We start from the raw sequence: 20,399 nt of genomic DNA, 5'->3' as shown, positions 1-20,399 counted from the left end.
CTCTGAACTCTGTGGGCAATTTAGCACAGCCAATTCATCTAACCTGCACATTTTTGGACTGTGGAAAAGAAGCCAGAGTACCCAGAGAAAACCCATACAGACACTGGGAAAATGTGCAAACTCCATACACTTATTTGCCTGAGGCTGGAATCGAACCCGGGTCCCTGGGGCTGTGAGGCAGTAGTGCTAACCAACCTGTTTGTTGTTTTGGCTCATGAGCGAATGAAGAATGATAAAATATTAGTATCTTAACTTGCAATATTTATCCTGCAGCTTATTTTGGAAGGGAGACAGTGGTGTAGCACCAATGTCACTGGACTAGTAACCTAGAACCTCAGCTGAATGTACTAAGGACATGTGCTTGAATCTCACCATGAATTGTGAATGCAATGTGACATGGAATATTCAACATTAACCTTACCTAAAGCAATCCAATATTTTATGCTTCAGCAAGGTTGCCTAGGAGTCACTTGTACCTGCAGGTAGAGAGTTTCTAAACTTTCTTAGATCAGTCCCATTATGTGCAACAGTTTCCCCCTTGTGCATAAGCTTAGAGTCTGAGTCCTACAGCACGGAGACAGGCCCTTTGGCCCAAACTAGTCCATGCTGACCAGAATGTCCATCCATGTTAACACCATTTCCCTGCATTTGGCCTATATCCTTCTAAATCTTTCCTATCCATGTATTTGTACAAATGCCTTCTAAACGTTCTTAATGTCCATGCTGCAACCACTTCTGCTGGCACCACATTCCGAATGAATGCATATCACCCTCTTTTGCCCGTTAGGTTCCCTTTATTCTTTCCCCTCTAACTTTAAACTGATGCCCTCTAGTCCTTGATTTCCCATCCCTGGGGAAAAAGACTGAGTTCATTCACCCTATTCATGCCTCTCATGATCTTATACACTGCTAAAGATTCCCACTCCCCCTCCCCCAATCTCCTTTGCTCCAAAGTAAAAAGTCCTAGCTTGTCCAACCTCTCTCTACAACTCAGACCTTTGAGTCCTAGCAATAGCCTTGTAAATTTCTTTTGCATTCTTTCCAGTTTAATAACATCCTTCTGATAGCAAGGTGACCAAAACTGAACACACTATTCAAAGTGTGGCCTCACCAATGTCCTGTAGCATTGCAACATAACTTCCCGACTTCTATTTCAGTGCCCTGACCAAAGAAAGCCAGTGTGCCAAAAGCTGCCTTCACAGCCCTGTCCATCTTTCACAGAAGCAGGCACATAAACTCCAAGATCCCTCTGTTCCACTACACTTCTTAAGGCCCTACGATTCACCTTGAAACTCCTACTTTGATTTGACTTTCCAAAATGCAAGATCTCACACTTTTCTATGTTAAACTCCATTTGCCATTTCTTGTGGTTCTATATATTGTATTGCAAGTATGACTTGATTAGTTCATTGTACATCCTCAGCATAATGCAATATGAAGCTACTGAGGTTACCTATCTATAGATACTATTTGAAGTTTCATCATTGTCTCATCACATTACCCAAGTTTGACAAGAATAACTAAGGATATTTTGAAAGTTGGTACACCAATGTTTGGCCAAATAAGTTTGAATGCAGAGAGTTGAAGTGATCGATCTGAAATCATCTTGCACTTTTCATTCTTCCCCATTTCTGCTTCACAGGAAATCCTAATTAATGTTCCGAAACTGCAGCATATCATAATCGTAGATGATAAATCAACAGCATGGTCTGAATATCCCCGTGGCATCATGGTTCACAACATGGCAGCAGTGGAAGCATTGGGTGCAAAACCAGAAAACTGTGTGTAATTTATTTTCTTTTCTCTTCATTTTTACATGGTTTTTGTGTTTTTATACTTAAATGTAGAATAACACTGCTTCTAAAGTTACTTTATATCCAACTAATACAAAAGTTAAAAAAAAAAAGCTGGAAATACGCAGACATCTGTCAGTTTCTGTAAAAGTAAAGTTTGACATTCATAATTGAATCTTTTCATACTTCAAGTTTTGAAAGTGTTTCCAACTGAAGTATTAAGGTTTTGATTTTAGGCATAGGCCTGCTGTATACTTTCTCTACTTTTGTAATATGTTGACAGTTAGTAAACAGAATGAAGTATTCAGATTTGCTATGCATGATTTAATAAGTAAGGAGCATTGGGAGGACTCTCTGATAAGGAGAGCAATGAGGAGGAGTAGGATTAGTTTCTTTGCTGGCATTCCTAATCCGATACATGGGCAATGAATCTTCATCAGTTTGCATTAATTACTGGGATAAAGTTCTGAGTGAGACTAATGCTAGTTTCAATTAAATTTAAATTTTGCGGAAACAATGGAGTGGATTCAGATTGCGCAATGGTTTCAAAACTTCTTGTTTTAATGCTGTCATATGCAAAGATCTGTGTTTTCATGCCTCTGTCTTGAGTTAGGTGCAGCTGAAAGATCTTCAAGATGGTGGGCTGGATCTAATTTTAAGTGTTCTGCCCCATTCCCTTATTCCACAGAGCAAATATTGTGGGAAAATAATGCAGATACATGCCTACATATAGCATTCTGGCCCTGACAGGTTCTATTGTTGGTGCAAGCATTTCAAATCTCATATTTTTTTGATAAAATTAAGTTATTTTGTTCGAAATGCTTTACATATGAAGAAGTCATGAACCATAAGGAAACCAAGGTCCCAATATCTACCAAGCAAAAGTAGATATTCAGCATTCCCTTTGAAAAACATTGCTGTTCTTATTGAGGTTTTGTTAAGAAAAAGAAGGAAACATATCAGGTCTAGACAGGATAGATTGAGTGAATCCTTAGAGTTTAAAGGCAGTAGGAATATCCTTAAGAGGGAAACAGGGAATATAGGGAGAACTAGCCATTTGGATACAGAAGTGGTGGAGGAGGGTTGTTTTTCAGACTGGAGGCCTGTGACCAGTGGAGTGCCACAAGGATCGGTGCTGGGTCCATTACTTTTTGTCATTTATATAAATGATTTGGATGTGAGCATAACTGGTATAGTTAGTAAGTTAGATAGTTACAGATAACACCAAAATTGGAGGTGTAGTGGACAGCGAAAAAGGTTACCTCAGATTGCAACAGGATCTTGATCAGATGGGCCAATGGCAGATGGAGTTTAATTTAGATAAATGTGGGGTGCTGTATTTTGGGGCAGCAAATCTTAGCAGGACTTATACACTTAATGGTAAGGTCTTTGGGAATGGTGCTGAACAAAGAGATCTTGGAGTGCAGGTTCATAGCTCCTTGAAGGTGGAGTCGCAGGTAGATAGGTTAGTGAAGAAGGCATTTGGTATGCTTTCCTTTATTGGTCAGAGTATTGAGTACAGGAGTTGCAGCTGTACAGGACACTGGTTAGGCCACTGTTGAAATATTGCGAACAATTCTAGTCATCTTCCTATTGGAAAGATGTTGTGAAACTTGAAAGCGTTCAGAAAAAATCTACAAGGATGGTGCCAGAGTTGGAGGATCTGAGTTATAGGGACTGGTTGAATAGGCTAGCGCTGTTTTCCCTGGAGCGTCTGAGGCTGAGGGGTGACCTTATAGTGGTTTATAAAATCACAGGCATGGATAGGATAAATAGATAAGGTCTTTTCCCTGGGGTGGCGGAGTCCAGAACTAGAGGGCATAGATTTCATGTGAGAGGGGTAAGGTATAAAGAGACCTAAGGGGCAACTTTTCCACACAGAGGGTTGTATGCGTATGGAATGAGCTGCAAGAGGAAGTGGTGAAGGCTAGTATATTTACAACATTTAAAAGACATCTGGATGGGTATATGAATAGGAAGGGTTTAGAAGGATATGGGCCAGGTACTGGTGGCTGGGACTAGATTGGGTTGGGATATCTGGTTGGCATGGGCAAGTTGAACTGAAGGATCTGTTTCTGTGCTAAACAGGGAACCTCAATTATCCGAACGAGATGGGTGGGCATTATTTCGTTCAGATAATCAATTTATATGGTTAATTGATTTCAATCCCTTTCCTCTAGGGCTTAGAGTTTTTAATGTCTGCTCCCCACTCAGGAGACTGCAGCAGCATGTGAGACCCCGCCCCCAGAGCCCTGTCCAACCCAGCACCCCTCTCCCCCTCCCAACCCCATCCAACACTGTCCCACTCCCCAACACCGTCCCCCGCTCCCCAAACCTGTCCAACACCGCCCCCCAACCCCGTCCAACCCCGCCTCCAACACCGCCCCCCAAACCCGTCCAACACTACCCCTACCCGTCTAACACGGCCCCAACCCTGTCCAACACCGACCCCACTTTCCCTCCACCCAACCCCATCCAATACTGTGCCCCCTCCCCGTCTGCCCCCACCCCCTCTCCGGTCAGCTGGACTGTACACCAATAACAAGACTGCTGCTGTAGCTGCCTTTGTGGGGTAAATCTCTAAATAGCGTGCACACAACTTTTTACTGCACCTTTTTAACAGGTTCCACGTTTGCTCTGTGCAGGTCAATGTTGGAGAGATTATCTGGCGGTGGGGTTTAGGGTACACCGTGCTGTAGAACTCCAGGTAAAATGTGGGGGGGTGGGGTAGGTCGGTCAGTCATTTGGAGATGGTGCCTGTTTAATCACTGTAAACAAAAGACGCATCACTGTTGGAAACACGTCTTTGATGTAATGTTTCCATTGAGACCTCGCGATCTCCTTTGTATAATTGGTATTCGGATAATCGAGGTTCCTCTGTACATCTCTATGGCTCTATAAAGTTGTCAACTGCAAGCATTGGAAAGCTTCAGTGTAAACACCTCTTGATGCCTGTGTGTTTGGGCAATATTGAAAAAAGCCTCTTCAAACAAAGATCAGATAAGGCCATTCTTAGAGCACAGCCAAGTATTCTTCTTGTTACCATCTGGCAACTGTATCAGCTTAAGCAATTTAAGTAGATGGTCAATATCAGTTTTTTCCAGATGACCTCTATACAAATTCTTAGCTCTAAGAATAAGTACTGAATTCGACTCCGCAAGGGTCTATTGTGCTGCTTCAAGGAGAGAATCAGCTTTGTATTTTTTTTTGGTTTGTGGAACCTGGCCAATCTCTGAAAAAAATTTTCAATGCTTGCATGTTTTTGGACAAGATTAAGAGGTGGGAAGTGGATTGAAGGTTTCCTCAATGGGACTTTCATTCCTTGCGTTCGTTGCCCTATTTATCTGCTCATAAAATTGTCAGTGTTTTTCAAAGGTGTTTCTGATGAGCATTTCAAATTTGCAAGTGTCTTTTGTGTTTGTTTGGCTTTGTACTTCATGCTGGGTGAATGAGAATGAATGGGGTATAGGAGATGTCAAGGAGTCATTTGCTTGGTTTGGACTTGGTGGTGGGGGACTTGGTGAGAACCAGAGTGTTTTAAAATCATAAATGTGGATGAGGCTGATGTTCCACAGAAAAAAAAACAGCGATTCAAGCTCTCTAATATCAGCATCTCTTTGCCCCACCCCACCCCCCACCTCCACCAACCTCCATTGCCTCCTTTAGAAGCTGATAATTTATTTCCCTGAAAGTAAGGCAGTGTGTTTCTGCTGGATGGATACAGCGTCACATGGAAGGAAATTCCTGACTTGGCATACTCCTTTTATTTTTTTAAAAATCTGACCCAGGCAATTTTTATTAAGCTTGCCTCATCAAATTTGAACACGAGTCCAAAAATGAATGTGGCTTGTACAACACATTCGCTGTATGTTGTTTCATTTAATCAATCAGCTGTTCAATCAATCATGAGAAGCATTGGCTATCAATTTGTAGCTTCTGTGAGAATACTTTTCTTGCCATTGGAAAGCTATAGTAAGGATGACTAGCTCTGCTTATTTAACTGTGCGCCACAGTACTGTCTGATGGCTTTGTATTTAGAACTATAGTACTGAAAAGTGAAATGACTGTCTTAAATCACTGCTCAGCATAAGGAAACTGAATTTTACACTTTTTTAAAACTTTTCGTTAAATGTCAGTACATATTTGAGAAGAATAAACTGTTTGAAATACTTTTTATTTTGTCTCTTTGCTTCATATATCAAATTTCCCATGCCTTGGTGTATCCACAGCAGCCTCAGGGCATGTGAATAAAGAGCAATTCCATTTGGTGGAGATCTGGCACATCTGGAGTTAATTACAATTACTAGATAGATTGTGGGGCTTCATGCTTCAGAATTTTTAGAAATTTTGCAACTAATGTGTATAGAATATTGTGTAAATTTTGTTTAACAGTTCAGACCAGTGATTCCCACAGAAAATAACTATGGTGTAGAGTCGCAACAAATGCGATGAATATGGCTTAAATGCAGCTGCTCTTAAACTTTGTTGCTCTATCCTTCACTTTTTAAATCAATACTATATTGCTGCATTTGTTTTGGCTCTTTTTAAATAAGGTTTCTTTATTAGATGAATAAAGTGAAAGATTGTAATAGAGTGAAACCTTACTTGTTAACAACAGTGTTGTCCTTTCATCTCTTTGGGCATGATTTTAAAGGTGCATGCTTCCTGTTTGAAACAAGCTGGTGCAGTCCTGATCCATTCATTGGTGGCCATAGGTTCATAGATTTGAGTTGGCATTCTCATGCAGGACATAAGGGCGTTTCTTTCATGGTTGGCTAAGACTTGTTGAAACAGCATAGGCAGAAATCTACCATGCAATAACATTCCAGATGGTACCAATGTAACTAAGAATTCTGGTGTCTCATTTGGTTGATTATATTTATTGAAGTATTAAAAGACTTATTCAGAATCACTGCTTCACATATATGCAGAGTGTTGTTTTTATTTCACTTATGTTCATTATTGTATAACTTGATTTTTTTTTTGAATGATGATCCAGTGTTTTTGCTTCAGTTTGTCCTCTGCAGCTGGCCATAATAGCACATAAAATTGGAGCAGGATTTGTCCATTTGGCATTGAATCTGTTCCACCGTTCAGATTATGGCTGATCTACCTGAACACACTTTTCCTGCACTATCTCCATTTCCCATGATATCCTTAATATCTGTAAGCTTCTCTCTTTATCATACTCAATGTCTCGGTCTCTACAGTCTTCTGGAGTAGAGAATACCCAAGATGTGCTATCTAGAATGAAGAAATCTCTCCTTGCCTCTGTGCTAATTGCTATTGTGTCCCGGGTTCTAGACCCCCCTCTGTCTAGCTAGTGGAAACATTCTTTATTCGTCTACTCTGTTCAGCCTTGTAACAGTTTTGCATGTTTAATTAAATAACTTCTCATTCTCCTAAAGCTGAGAGATTACATGCCTATTCTGCTCAATTTCTCCTCTTCGATAATCCTGCTATTCAAGGAATCCGCCTATTGAACTGTGTTGCACTCTGTCTATGGTTAGTATATCGTCTTGAGTAAGGAGACCATTAAACTGTAAATGCTAACCCAGGTGCAGTCTCACCAAAGCTATACATAGTTGCAAAGAGAGAGATCCTCATTCTTGTACTCAAATCCTTTAGGAATAAAGACCAAAGTCCATTTGCCTTCCTAATTTCTTGCTGCACTTGCACCCTAATTTAGTGACACTCCGTATGGATGCCCAAGTTCTTTTGAACATCTACATTTTCTGATTTTCATCCATTTAAGAAATGCTGTCTTTGTTTTTTCTTCAAAGTTCACAACTTAGCATCTTTCCATATTATGCTCCATCTGCCTTGCTCTTGGCCTTTCTGAATCTCCATGAAGTACTTTTCATCTCTTTTAGACTCCCCATTTCCACCTAGTTTTGTGTTGTCAGCTGCCTTAGAAACTTTGCATTTGATTTCCAAATTGAATAGCTGTGTCCTTGTCCTAATCTTCCAGTTGCATCCTCAAAAAACAAATTGCCAAGCATGATTTCCCTTTCATAAATGTATGTTCTTTGTAATAGATTCCATTGTGTATTCTCATTTTTCTTAAAGGCATCTTTAAAAAGGTGAATGTTTTCATGGAAATTTTATGGTTTTTTGAAGTTATAGATTTGTTTAAAATAATGTCTTTAGTATTCCTAAAGGTTTTTGCCAATCGTCTACAAGTAAGCTTGTGTGCAGGTATAATTACTAAATGACCCAGCTTTGAATCTGTAAAATGATTGGTAAAGGAAGCAGGATGTTTGTTGTGTAGGTGAAAATCTTAATGGGATAAAGTATTTTATTTTCATCTTATTTCATAATTTCAAGAATTGCTTATTTTTTCCATCATAGTGAATAGACCACGAACCAAACCTACATCTTTAGATGTTGCCGTAATAATGTACACAAGCGGGTCTACAGGCTTACCAAAGGGAGTGATGATTTCACACAGCAACCTCATTGCTGGGATAGCAGGAATGTGTTCTAGAGTTCCTGACTTGGGGTATGTATAATTAATGGTTTAACTGGGAAGTTTTACTTGCCTGCACTGGAAAACTGTTGTGGACTATATATAATTAATTACCAAGCATTTTAAAAACTTTTATATAGGGTACAATGCATACACTGAAATGAGCTATAATTTTTAATTGACTTTAATAAATTGTCAAAAAAAAACAAGTGAAACTTAGGGTTTTGAAAGGAAAAAGAAATGAGGGAGTTCTGTCAATTCAAAATAATCCTACCACATCTTTACCTGTTGAAGATCATTTGTTGGCTAGTACTTTCACTTATAGTTATTCTGCAAAGGTCCTTTTACAGCTCAATCTGAGTGCTTTTGTATAATAGTAGATTTGATTAACCAGAAGTTATTAATTCTGTCATATTCTGTGATACCTAATTCAACTAGTATAATTCTAAACCCTACTAAGGTGGAGAGTTTGTATCTCTGTCTTCTAGAGTCAGGTTATATCCCACCTGAATTTTATTAATTCACGCTCTATCAAATACAGAGGTACAATTTAATCTTTGTGGGTAGTCTCTTGTTCATACTGAATTTTGATGTGGTCTCAAAGATAAATCAACAGGCATAATTCTCTGAAAAGACAAATAATTTGCTTTTATGTAGCTCTTCTAGCATCTTCAGGACATTTAAAAGGGTTTTATAGATAAAATGCACTTTTGAAATATGAATGTTAAATTTTACACTAAGCTGGAAATAACCTACTGTTCTGAGAATAGCTTGGGGTGTTTTCAATATATCTGAAAACTTAACTTAAAGAAGAACTTGCTTTAAAAGTTGGCCTTGAAACATTTGGTCAGTATTGCACTGTGCATTGATTGTAACGAGGTCAGCCAGGTAGACCGCATAGAATGAGATCCCTGATTGGGACAATTAACCAGGTCCAATCAGGGAGCTCTGGCTGACAGATATAAATAGGAGTGTCAGAAGTTCTGTTCACTCTGAAAGCTGGCCCAGTCTGCATTTGGGGGAACAAAAAGGGTGACTTGGTGATGGGGTACTGGCCTCTGGACTTGGCCAATACTTCAGCGTGAACTAAGATTTTCTGCTTTAATTGGACTTCAATGTGACGTTTTGCAAGACAAATGTTATTATTCAACCAACAGATTAATTGTGTCAAAAATCTGTTCGATCTTAAAGGCTTTTATAAGGCCCATATTTGGTGTAATTGTTGAAAACCTGCTTGAATTTTATATTTTCTATAAAGACCAAAGGATACGTACATTGGTTACCTACCCCTGGCACATGTCCTGGAGCTGAGTGCGGAAACACTTTGTATGGCTTGCGGCTGTTGCATTGGCTACTCCTCCCCTCAGACTTTGGCAGACCAGGTACAGATTTATCAATACATTCATTTTTAAAATCTCATTTAAAATGATTGTAGGAGTCAAATATTGTAATGATTTAACTGCATTTTAAACACTGCTATTTTCTATTTAATTAACATTTATTCTTGCATTAACATCCTATCAATTGCTGTACCTGATACAGATTTACAGGATTTTTATCTGTACCTTCAAAAGTTGAAAAAAAGCATTATAATTTCTACTTAATAAAGCTTTGATATGGTTTTGTGGCTATGTAGTTTGTATTACTGAAATATTTAAACAGTTATCCTCAAACCTATATTTATTTAAGTGGAAATGCACAAATCTAAGTGGTGAAAGATATTGTAGTTTTGAAGGATAATACTTTCTGCCTATTTGTTTTGTAGTCTGCTAAAATCAAGAAAGGAAGCAAAGGTGATACAACGGTACTTAAACCAACACTATTGGCAGCTGTACCGGTAAGTTTTAGAAATTGGACATGGCCAGAGCAAGTTGTTGCAAAATAGATTCATAACTCAACAAATGTTTTCATTATAAACACTGCATAAGTTCATATTGCTTAATTCCAAAAATCTGTTATCCCATCGGTTCTATTTGGGAGATTTGCTGCTTACACTGTATAAAACTGATTTTTTTTGTGAGAAAGATCTGCATGTGAGTAATGGTGTCTACAGGTTAATGATTAGAATCTCTACAGTATGGAAATAGGCCCTTTGGCCCAACAAGTCCACTCTGACCCTCCAAAGTGCAAACCACCCAGACTTATTCCCCTACCCTAAATGGTTAAGATTGTCCTTGGATTCAAGATAAACCTTATGCATTCATTTTTTTTTCTAAATGACATTGCATTGGAATTGTGCTGTTAAAGCAGTGGGAGAATGCATATTTCATGAAGTCTCATATCACTTCATTCTGGCTCAGATTGGAGTGTTTCAGAGAGGCTAATTGAACATAAGAGGGCATGGTCAAGGTGGTCAGGAAAGGGTTTGACAAAGGTTTTAAAGGTGAGTTCACTTGTGGCCAGCAAAGATTTTATTTTTTTTTAAGGACAGTGTACCAATGTGAGGGGGCTGACTATCGATGCTGGGTAATGGGATGGTAAAAGAGTTGAAAGAGAGGAGAGTGTGGAGAAGTAGGTCCAACTTGAGGAATTAATACTTAAGTCATTTGGCTTGTCACAAGACAGGAGAGGCTGTCTTTCACTCACTGTTTCAAATTAGTTTTTTTAAAATTCAGACCATCTCAGCACTGAGATCCAAAAAGTAATTTCCCTCTACTTTAGTGTCCAATTTCTTAGTGTGTTGAACATTTATTATAATATTACTTTATTTGAACAAAATGACACTGCAATTCATTTAGCAATTTGTAGTTAACTTTGTAAAAAAGATTTTCCCTTCTAGGTGTAAAAACAGAAATTGCTACAAAAACTCAGGAAGTCTGGCAGCATCTGTGAAGAGAAATCAGAGTTAATGATTCAGGTCCAATGACCCTCCTTCAGAGCTCAGTTCTGAAACCTTTCAATCCTGCTTTTATAAGGTTCACCTCCCCTCAATTCTTGAATGGTTTTAGTTTTTTAACTGCGCTCAAATGTTTCCTGAGGTGACTGGTTGGTCAACTGTCAGCTAAGTTTTCATAGTATGTGCTGAGTTAAATGTGATTTATTTCACTGTTTCGTTTAAATTAAATTAGGCTAAAATATCAATTTTGAATGTAGCTGGAGTTACTTAAACTCTTTCTAGTTGGGATATATTTTCAAAGGGAAAGGTAATCTTTCTATCATAAAGGATACTGGCTAATTTTGACCGCAAGTCATCAAGATAGAGGTGGTCTTTCCCATCTATGCTAAGCATTTGTAGCAGATCAATGAATGTAAGTTGTAAAAGACAATTTATTTAAAAGAAAGTTTTAAGCTGCTTGAACTATCCCTTAAGATTTTATTTTGCTATTCCTCTTGGATTTATATTGTGACATTGAGAGTAATTGTACAGATTCCTTTGGAAAGAAACTTCTAATGCCACAATTCAACTGAAGTCAAGATACCAGATTAGATAGGCCCCCTGATGTTCATCCTTCCAACAAGGAAGAAAGCTTGGCAGCTGTGCAATGGTTACTGTCGGAAAAGGAGATTTAATGATGCTATAGTGACTGTCAAGTACTTTTCTGACCCTGTTTATCCAGCAAGCTGACTTGGAAAGCCTTGGTTCTTGTGCCTTGTTAGCAGAAGAATTCAGAATCAACCTCCGTCCAAAAAAATTGTCAAATACTAAGGATTACACAGATCACACAAAGAAAAAACACAACTGATAAAATAATAGTTTTTAAAAATTTATATGCCAACAGGAAATTATGGATCGCATTTATAAGAATATTGTGACCAAAGTGGAAGACATGAATAGTATACAGCGGACTCTCTTTGTTGTTGCCTACAATTACAAAATGAAACAGATGTCCTTGGGTTGGAGCACGCCTCTCTGTGATTGGTAGGATATAAATAATCAAATTGCCTAAACTACTTTAATAATCTACATTCATTTGTTAATATAAATAATATTACATATAAAAATAGTCATGTCTTATAGAGAATAAAGATGGAGAATTCCAGACATTCATGACTATCTGAGAGAATTACTTCCTTAATCACGTAATGAGTGTCCCCTTGTACAGTAATACATCCCTTAGTTCAACATTTACCCAATTAGTGAAGCATCTTTTCAACATCTCCCTTCTCAAGCACCTCAGAAACATGTATTTTTTTCAATGAGCTTGCACCTGATTCTTCTAAACACTGATAAATCAAGGCTCAATCTGTTTATTCATTCTTGCCACGTCAACCCCTTTATCCCAGGGATGAGTGTAGTTGGTAGAAACACTGAAACTTAGAAGCAGGATTAAGCCCTTTGAGGCTGACCCATCATTCGACATGATTATGGTTGGTCATTCAACTCGGTGTACTGTTCCCACTTGAACTTCATTGTCTTTGATCCCTTTTAGCTCTAAGAACCAAATATAGCTCTTCCTTGTAAACATTGTTTTGTCCTCAGCCACTTTCTGTGGCAGACAATTCCACAAGCTCACCACTCCTTTGGGTGAAGAAATTTATCCTTGCCTTAGTCCTAAATGGCCTACCCATATGGTTAAACTCTGACCCCTATTTCAGGGCTCCGTAGTCATCAGGAACAGCTTTCTTGTGTTTACTTTGCCTAGTCTTTGCTATTTTGTTTCCCTTGTTAAACCTTATCTCCACTCAAACTGATTTCACATCATGATTTATTGCACCTTTTTCACTATTCAGCAGTGCAATGATGCTATTAACAATGACACTCCTCCTCCTCTTCATCTACTCTTCCAAACATCAAATACCCTTTGAATGTTAAGTTCGCAGACTACTTTATCTTGCAATCATGTCTCTAACAGCTATCAAATCATGTTTATTCATTGCTATTTGTGTCATCAATTCATCTGTCTTGTTCTAAAAACTTTGCATTCAGATCGAGGCAAATGTTTTCTATCCCTTTCTGTTACACTGTCATTTGTGTCTTCACTACTCAGCACCTATGCTTTTTGTTACTTTTTGATTTTTTTAATATATAAGCTTCCCTTCAATTGAACCCATCTCCACTAATTAGTTTAAAGCCCTATCTGTAATCCTAGTTAAACAATTCACTGAGACACTGGTCCTGTATGGTTCAGATGAAGTCTATCCCAAATGAATAGCAATAGGAATTCAGGTATGCTACAGATAGCCACTCCGATTCAATAATTTTAGATGTTAATTTCAGTAGTCTTGTTACCTGTTTCAAATGTAAAATAAGTACCATAGCCTTATAACTGTTGGCACACAGCCACACCCAGGAAATTTACAAGGACTTGATCATCATGACTTACATCATTCCTTTGGGTTCTCTGCAGTTACAAAATTCATAGGCTTCAGCAAAATATATAGAGCACTAAGGATGATGAACTTCAAAATATATTCATCTGGTATCAGAAAACGAATGAACAAGTTTATATTGGGCTATTTCAGTGTCTCTTTCGCAAACACCAGCTTTCCCTATTCAAGGCAAAAGTATATCATTTTTGCCACTGATTTTCTAGGTTCTAAATTTTCATTGAGATCAAAACTATTTGTCAATACAGTGGTGCTAGATATCTCTTTAAATGTTCAGACCTTGCTACCAAATTTTCCATTGTTTACAAATACAAAATAACTCCAATTTACATTTACAACTCTTCTTGTCTTGTATATGGAAGGGTTATCCCAAATGGAGCCATCTTGGGATTCTGTCCATTCCTAGCATCCAAAAAAACGTGTTTGTGTCTGTCTTCTCGTGGAAAGTGACTCAACTGTGAAAAATAAAAATATTCATATAAATTAGCTGATTTACTCTTTTAAAAATTAGCATGAAACTAAAACAACTCTTTGCTTTGAAGTACGGAATAAAATTATGTTGTAAGGATTCCAGAGTCAAATCACAATTGAACAAGTCCAAAACCATGTGTTTTTCTAGAGGCAAATTTGGTAGTCCAATAGAGTGTTTCCCATTTATAGATTTTTGCTCAAATTCACACTCAGATACAACCATTTTTCTGGTTCTTAATCAAGGTCCAAAGTTTGTACCTTGTCCAAGTAAAATTCTACTATACAAGCCACTGAAATACTCCGATGTTTTGGTTCATTCCAGAATTGACTTTTCCAATACTGTTGTCACTTACTTCCTAACTCTTACAACATACAGCATTTGTGATGAATTGGGCATTTATCTCATCCACTTTTCCTTTGCTTATGTTGTCTTTTCAACCATTACTCAATACACGAACTCAAGTATCATCATTTTTGCTGGTCCTTGTTACCGTGGCATCTTCCTGCCTTATTCTCCATACTATGTTTGATTCATTTATTCTTCGTTTCTAAAAGCATTCTTAAAATTTACTCATTAGGAATACATTCTGCTACCTCCCCAGTTTCCATCATCTTTAATATAATACCCCAACTGCTAAATGTCTTGACATACTTTACTGTTACCAATCAGGTTTCTGTTGTTGTTTCTACTATTGCTGGTAAGGTTTTCTCACCTATCTATTCCATTTTATTATTGTTTCTAAATTGACTAGCAGATTGTTGGTTGCTCATTGCTAATCTGACATTGACTAGGTACTTGAAGAAAGAAATACTAATATTTTGTTTCTACAGGTTGATTTTCCGAAAAATACGTTCGTTGTTAGGAGGAAAAACTCGGCTCATTCTATGTGGGGGTGCTCCATTGTCACCATCTACACAAACGTTCATGAACATCTGCTTCTGCTGCCCTGTTGGACAAGGATATGGATTAACAGAGACTTGTGGAGCAGGGACTATTAGTGATGGTTAGTTACTTTACAATTTCTTTCTTTCCTTCCTAGAGATGTCAGTTTTATTCAGTGTCTCTAAACATGTGTTTTTAACATGAAAAATAAAGTTAAATGAAAAAAAGGTAGCTAGTGAACTGATAGCATTCCGGTATTGATACTGAACTAGTAATGCAGTGACCCATGTAATTTTATGGGGATCCAGATTCAAATTCCACCATATCACGTTGTGAAATTTGGATACAAAATAATCTACAGTTGAAAAGCTAATAATAATCTTGAAACCACTATTAATTATTGTGAAAGAAAATGTCTTGTTCACTAATGCCATTTTGAGGACTGCAGCTTCCCTACCTAGTCTAGTCTACAAATGATTGCAAATGCACTTCAATGTGGTCACCTTTTAATTGTCCTTAGAAATGGCCTAGCGAATCACTTAAGTAGTCTCCAAAAATGGAATGAAACACAATACAACATGACATTAACCTATGTACCAGAAACAACAGTGGCAGCTGAGTTCTGTTGACCCTGCAAAGTTGCGCTCACTTATACCTGAGGTTTAGTTTCTTATTTGGAGTGCTGTGTCTCAGATTAGTCAAACAATAGCCTCATATTGTCATATTCACAAAACCATACCTTGCTGACAATGTCAGAGATACAACCAACACAATTCCCAAACATGACCTGTCCCATTAGCAAAACAGACCCAGCAGTGTCAGCAACACGGAGATAATCAAGTGGGAAGGAGTTAACCCTGGAATCCTTAACATTGATTGCAGACCCCATAAAGTCTCATGACCATGTCAAGCATGGGCAAGGAAACTTCGTACCACACAGTGCTCACCTCCTGGTTGGTAAATTAATATCCTTCCATGTTAAATACTAGAACAATGCATTGAGTGTGGCAGGGGCACAGAATGTGCAGAGGACTTTTGTGTCCTTGACCAAGAATTCATGATAAGATCATTGATCTAGTTTGATTAGTCCTAAAGGACATAGCTGCTGGACTGAGTCAGTGTCAGGTGGTAATGAGACCAGCAAGTGAGAATAACATCTCATCCTCATCAGTCTGCCTCCCCCTTTTGATGTAGCTGTTTATGAAAGTATTAGTAAAAGTGACCACTATGCTGTCCTGGTGGAGGACGATTTCCTATCCTCACATTGAGAATGCCCTTATCATATTGTGTGGCTTTATTACTGTGTAAATGGGATAGAGTTTGAATAGATATAGTAACTCCATTCTGGGCATTCATGAAACATTGTGGCTGTTAGTATCAGAATACTCAAACACAATCTGCAACCTCTTCACCCAGCATATCTCCCACTCTGCCAGAAGGACAACCATGGTTCAGTAAAGAGTGCATGACCACATGCCTGGATCAACACGAGGCATACCTAAGTTGTAAACCTAGTGAAACTATAACACAGGACTACCTGCAACCAACAGCATATGCAGGGAAACAACAGGGCTAAGTGAGCCCACAACAAATAGAGGAAATTCAAGTTCTAAAGTTCTGCCACATCCAAACATGAATAGTGATGGATAGTTAAATAATTCACCGGCAGAGGAAGTTGCATGAGTATCTCCTTCTCCATGATTAACAGCAGTTTCTTGAATGGAGGAGATCGCAACCAAAAGAACTCTCTCCAGCTTGTTCCAAACGTTTAAACAATAAGCTTTATTTTGGCAAGGTTTTGATATGTTCATCCTAATGTAATTTGCATAATTGGGAACATCTGGATATTAGATATATTTTGTTCACTAATGGAGTGTTTCCATTAAGATTTTTCTGCAATATTTTTCATTGCAGTACTGTGGTATTTTGAAGTAATCCTTCTACTTGGGCAAAACATATTACAAAGAGCAAAGATGTCATATTTTGATGCATATGTAGACTATATTATAGTGGGAATCAAAGACTCTTGAGTTTTGTTTCCATTCTTGTTAATGGTAATGAAATGTCAGTAATTATGTAAACATATGATGTACAGATGAACCTTGATTATCTGAATATCAATTTTCCAAATATCGGATTATCCAAAGGAGATCTCAAGGTGCCAAAGAAACATTCTATTTAAGAGCTGTTTCAACCATGATCGCGTCTTTTGTTTACAGGTACAAATTAAAAATGAACTCTGCTCACTGAAATACTGTCGAGAAGAGTCATAGAGATGTACAGCATGGAAACAGACCCTTCGGTCCAACCCGTCCATGCCGACCAGATATCCCAACCCAATCTAGTCCCACCTACCAGCACCCGGCCCATATCACTCCAAACCCTTCCTATTCATATACCCATCCAAATGCCTCTTAAATGTTGCAATTGTACCAGCCTCCACCACATCCTCTGGCAGCTCATTCCATACAAGTACCACGCTCTGCGTGAAACAGTTGCCCCTTATATATCTTTCCTCTCTCACCCTAAACCTACCTCAGTCCAGACACCATCTCTAAATGACTGACCCCCCCCCCCCCCCCGACACTTTCCCTGGAGTTCTATATAGTGGTGTACCCTAAAACCTCTCTTCCCCAGATAATCTCTCCAACATTGACTTGTACAGGGCAGAGGTGGACCTGTCAAAAAGTTGCAGTAAAAAGTGTGCGCGCTATTTGGAGACTTACCCCACAAAGGCAGCAGCAGTCTTAACTGTTGGTGTCCGGTCCAGCTGCTGGGGGGCAGTGGGGTGTGTGTGTGTGTAGGGAGCAGATGAAGGTTAGACGTTGGGAGGTGCGGATGGGCTTGGGGGCTAGCATGGGGGTGGGATGGGAGTGGATGGGGTTGGTGGGGAGGGGGGAGAGGAGTTTGGGAGTGTGCTGCTGCCTAGTCTCCTGAACAGGGAGCAGACTTCACAAGATTCCAAACCCCAGAAGAAATCAACTAACCGAATAATCAATTATCCAAGCAAAATAGTACCCGCCCATCTTGTTCAGATAATTGAGGTTCCTCTGTATCTAAAAGGTACTGAATAAATGTCCTTTTCCTGTCAGAGGTACCTCAATTATCCGAATGAGATGGGCAGGCACTATTTTGCTTGGATAATTGATTATTCGGTTAGTTGATTTCTTCTGGGACTCAGTGTTCTCTATGGTCTGCTTACCATTTAGGAGATGAGGCAGCAGCATACTGCGTGCAAGCCCGAGCCCCCACCTCCTCTCACTCTGACCACCCCGCCCTCTCCACCACAACCACATCGACCCCTACCCACCATTCAACCCCCTTCTGCACTCCAGCCATCCCCCCACGCCCCCAACTCCTCAAGGGCTGCCAGAATATACACCAACAGTAAGACTGCTGCTGCCTTTATGGGGCAAGTCTCCAAATAGCACGCACACACTCTTTACTACAACTTTTTGACAAGTTCCACTTTTGCCCTGTACAGGACAATGTTGGAGAGATTATCTGGGGAAGGGCAGTTTAGGGTACACCCCTGTGTAGAACCCCAGGGAAAGTGTGGGGAGAGAGATGACGGTACCTGTAAACAAAAGAAGCAATAAGCATTGAAACAGCTCTTTGATCTAATGTTTCTATAAGGATCTCGATCTCCTTCGGATAATCTGATATTTGGATGATCAAGATTCCTCTAATTGTGTAGGAACTCGATGCAAAAATGTTGAATGCAAATTGAAGATTAAATACTCTAAAAAGATGAAATATTAATATTTATAACTCAGATTTTGTAACATTTGCACTGACTCACTGTGCTGTGAAAAAATAGTGGACTTTTCTCTAATTAACAAATTGGGCCCTGCTAAAAATATTTTTCTCTGTCAGGAAAGTCTGCAATAATTTGTTTATAATTGATGTAATTGTTACATCGCCTTCATTGTTGAAAGATTTGAACCAAAGCACAAACTAGAAAATCATGTTTTCATTTGCCTTTTGAAAAAATCTCTATCAAAACCATTTTCATAAAAATTCAGATGTGCACAATATTAATAGGATACACTGGATAGATTTTATGAAAATTAGGTTGTAAACTCAGGATTTTGCAACGTATATTAAGAAATAAACACATTTTATTGTTTTCATCCTAACATCAAGGGTTTAAGACAATGGAGGACAGAGATTGGGAAAACATAGTCGATGTAACATTATCATGTTGGAAGTTGCATTACCTTGTCCATATTCAAGAGTCTGTATTTGACTGTGTAATAATGTATTATAATATCTTCATAGATTTATAAAAACATGTACTTCATGCATATTTTGGTTTTAGTATTTGATTACACCACTGGTCGTGTTGGAGCTCCACTACCATGCTGTGAGATTACGCTAAAAAACTGGGAAGAAGGTGAGCAATGTCACTGGTTTCAAATAAAGGAATACAGAATTTCCATTAAGAAATAAAACTTAGTTTCAATTTTGTTATGTCCATATTAAGCATCCAAGAAAGCAAAGGTATTTTGGGTAATATTTTCCATTAGCAAATTGTAATTTTTGCAGCCCTACTATGTTATAGTTTGTTCCAGCTATGGGTTATAATGTATCCTTACCGTTATGATCCCAGTTAATGCTATTACTGGACAAGTCAGATCCAAGACAGAACTTGGCTTAATAGATTAGTGGCTTCTCACTGAAGCATACGCATACAATGCTGCAGATTTTGCTTCAACAATAAAACAGATCTTTACTAACCAAGGAGCAAAAGATAAAATGGAACAAACCAAACCATTACTTGTAATTCAACTTCAAACATTTTTAACAACATAGTAATCTCAAAACACACTCTCTTATAAATTGAAAATAAACAAAATGGCTTTAGTATAGTACCAAAAGCACATCCCTGGTTTAGTACCTAAAACATCACTTGTATAATACACCAGAGCCAACACCTCAGTAAGTTTAAGTCATTTGTGTCTTCAAATTTTTTAGACTGAGACTTAAGATGGCTTCTTCTTGGAGCTATCGCAAACTTGCAAAAATGTGTGGAGTTTTAATAACCTCTTCAGGATTTTATCCCAACATTTCTGGTCTGGGACTGACTGTCTAAAGTAATATTGTGTGCCATTCATTTTTCAGGTACATTTGTCTATCTGACTTTTTAGTCAAAGAACTTCACAGGACTGCCCAAATTTCAAAGTCAAAACTAAAATGCAAAAGTCTCACTCTAAGCTGTCGATGTTTCATTAAGCTAAAAAAAATTCCATAAGTCTCTAATAACCTTGAGTTGCCAATAATTGATTTCAAATATATATATATAAATATCATTGTTTATATCACAGTGCGCAACATCAACATGCATTTTTGTGGCGCCTTTGACACCATAGGACATCGCAATATGGTTTACAGGAGTAGCTTTCAAGCAAAGGTTAACTGAACTATTTGAGAAGGTATTAGGATAGATGATCAAAGAAGTGTTCACAGCAAGTCAAGAGGTGCAGAGGCTTAACAAGGGTAATGGAGTGAATAA

The 20,399-nt window shown here is 38.3% G+C and overlaps 1 protein-coding gene across 1 annotated transcript in view; it reads left to right on the top strand.

The window, feature by feature from the left end:
* Positions 1 to 20,399, top strand: part of acsl3a (acyl-CoA synthetase long chain family member 3a) — a 118,481-nt gene that overhangs the window by 83,488 nt on the left and 14,594 nt on the right. The window contains exons 5-11 of the mRNA XM_060834860.1: positions 1,643 to 1,781; positions 8,145 to 8,295; positions 9,521 to 9,644; positions 10,028 to 10,099; positions 11,982 to 12,121; positions 14,833 to 15,005; positions 19,206 to 19,280. Coding sequence (XP_060690843.1) covers positions 1,643 to 1,781; positions 8,145 to 8,295; positions 9,521 to 9,644; positions 10,028 to 10,099; positions 11,982 to 12,121; positions 14,833 to 15,005; positions 19,206 to 19,280 — 874 coding nt within the window. The remainder of the gene's footprint in view (positions 1 to 1,642; positions 1,782 to 8,144; positions 8,296 to 9,520; positions 9,645 to 10,027; positions 10,100 to 11,981; positions 12,122 to 14,832; positions 15,006 to 19,205; positions 19,281 to 20,399) is intronic.

The sequence above is a fragment of the Hemiscyllium ocellatum genome, chromosome 13 (genome assembly GCF_020745735.1).
Source record: "Hemiscyllium ocellatum isolate sHemOce1 chromosome 13, sHemOce1.pat.X.cur, whole genome shotgun sequence".
Classification (NCBI taxonomy): domain Eukaryota; kingdom Metazoa; phylum Chordata; class Chondrichthyes; order Orectolobiformes; family Hemiscylliidae; genus Hemiscyllium; species Hemiscyllium ocellatum.
The sequence above is the reverse complement of the archived record's forward strand: the minus strand, read 5'-3'. Positions and strand labels throughout refer to the sequence as shown.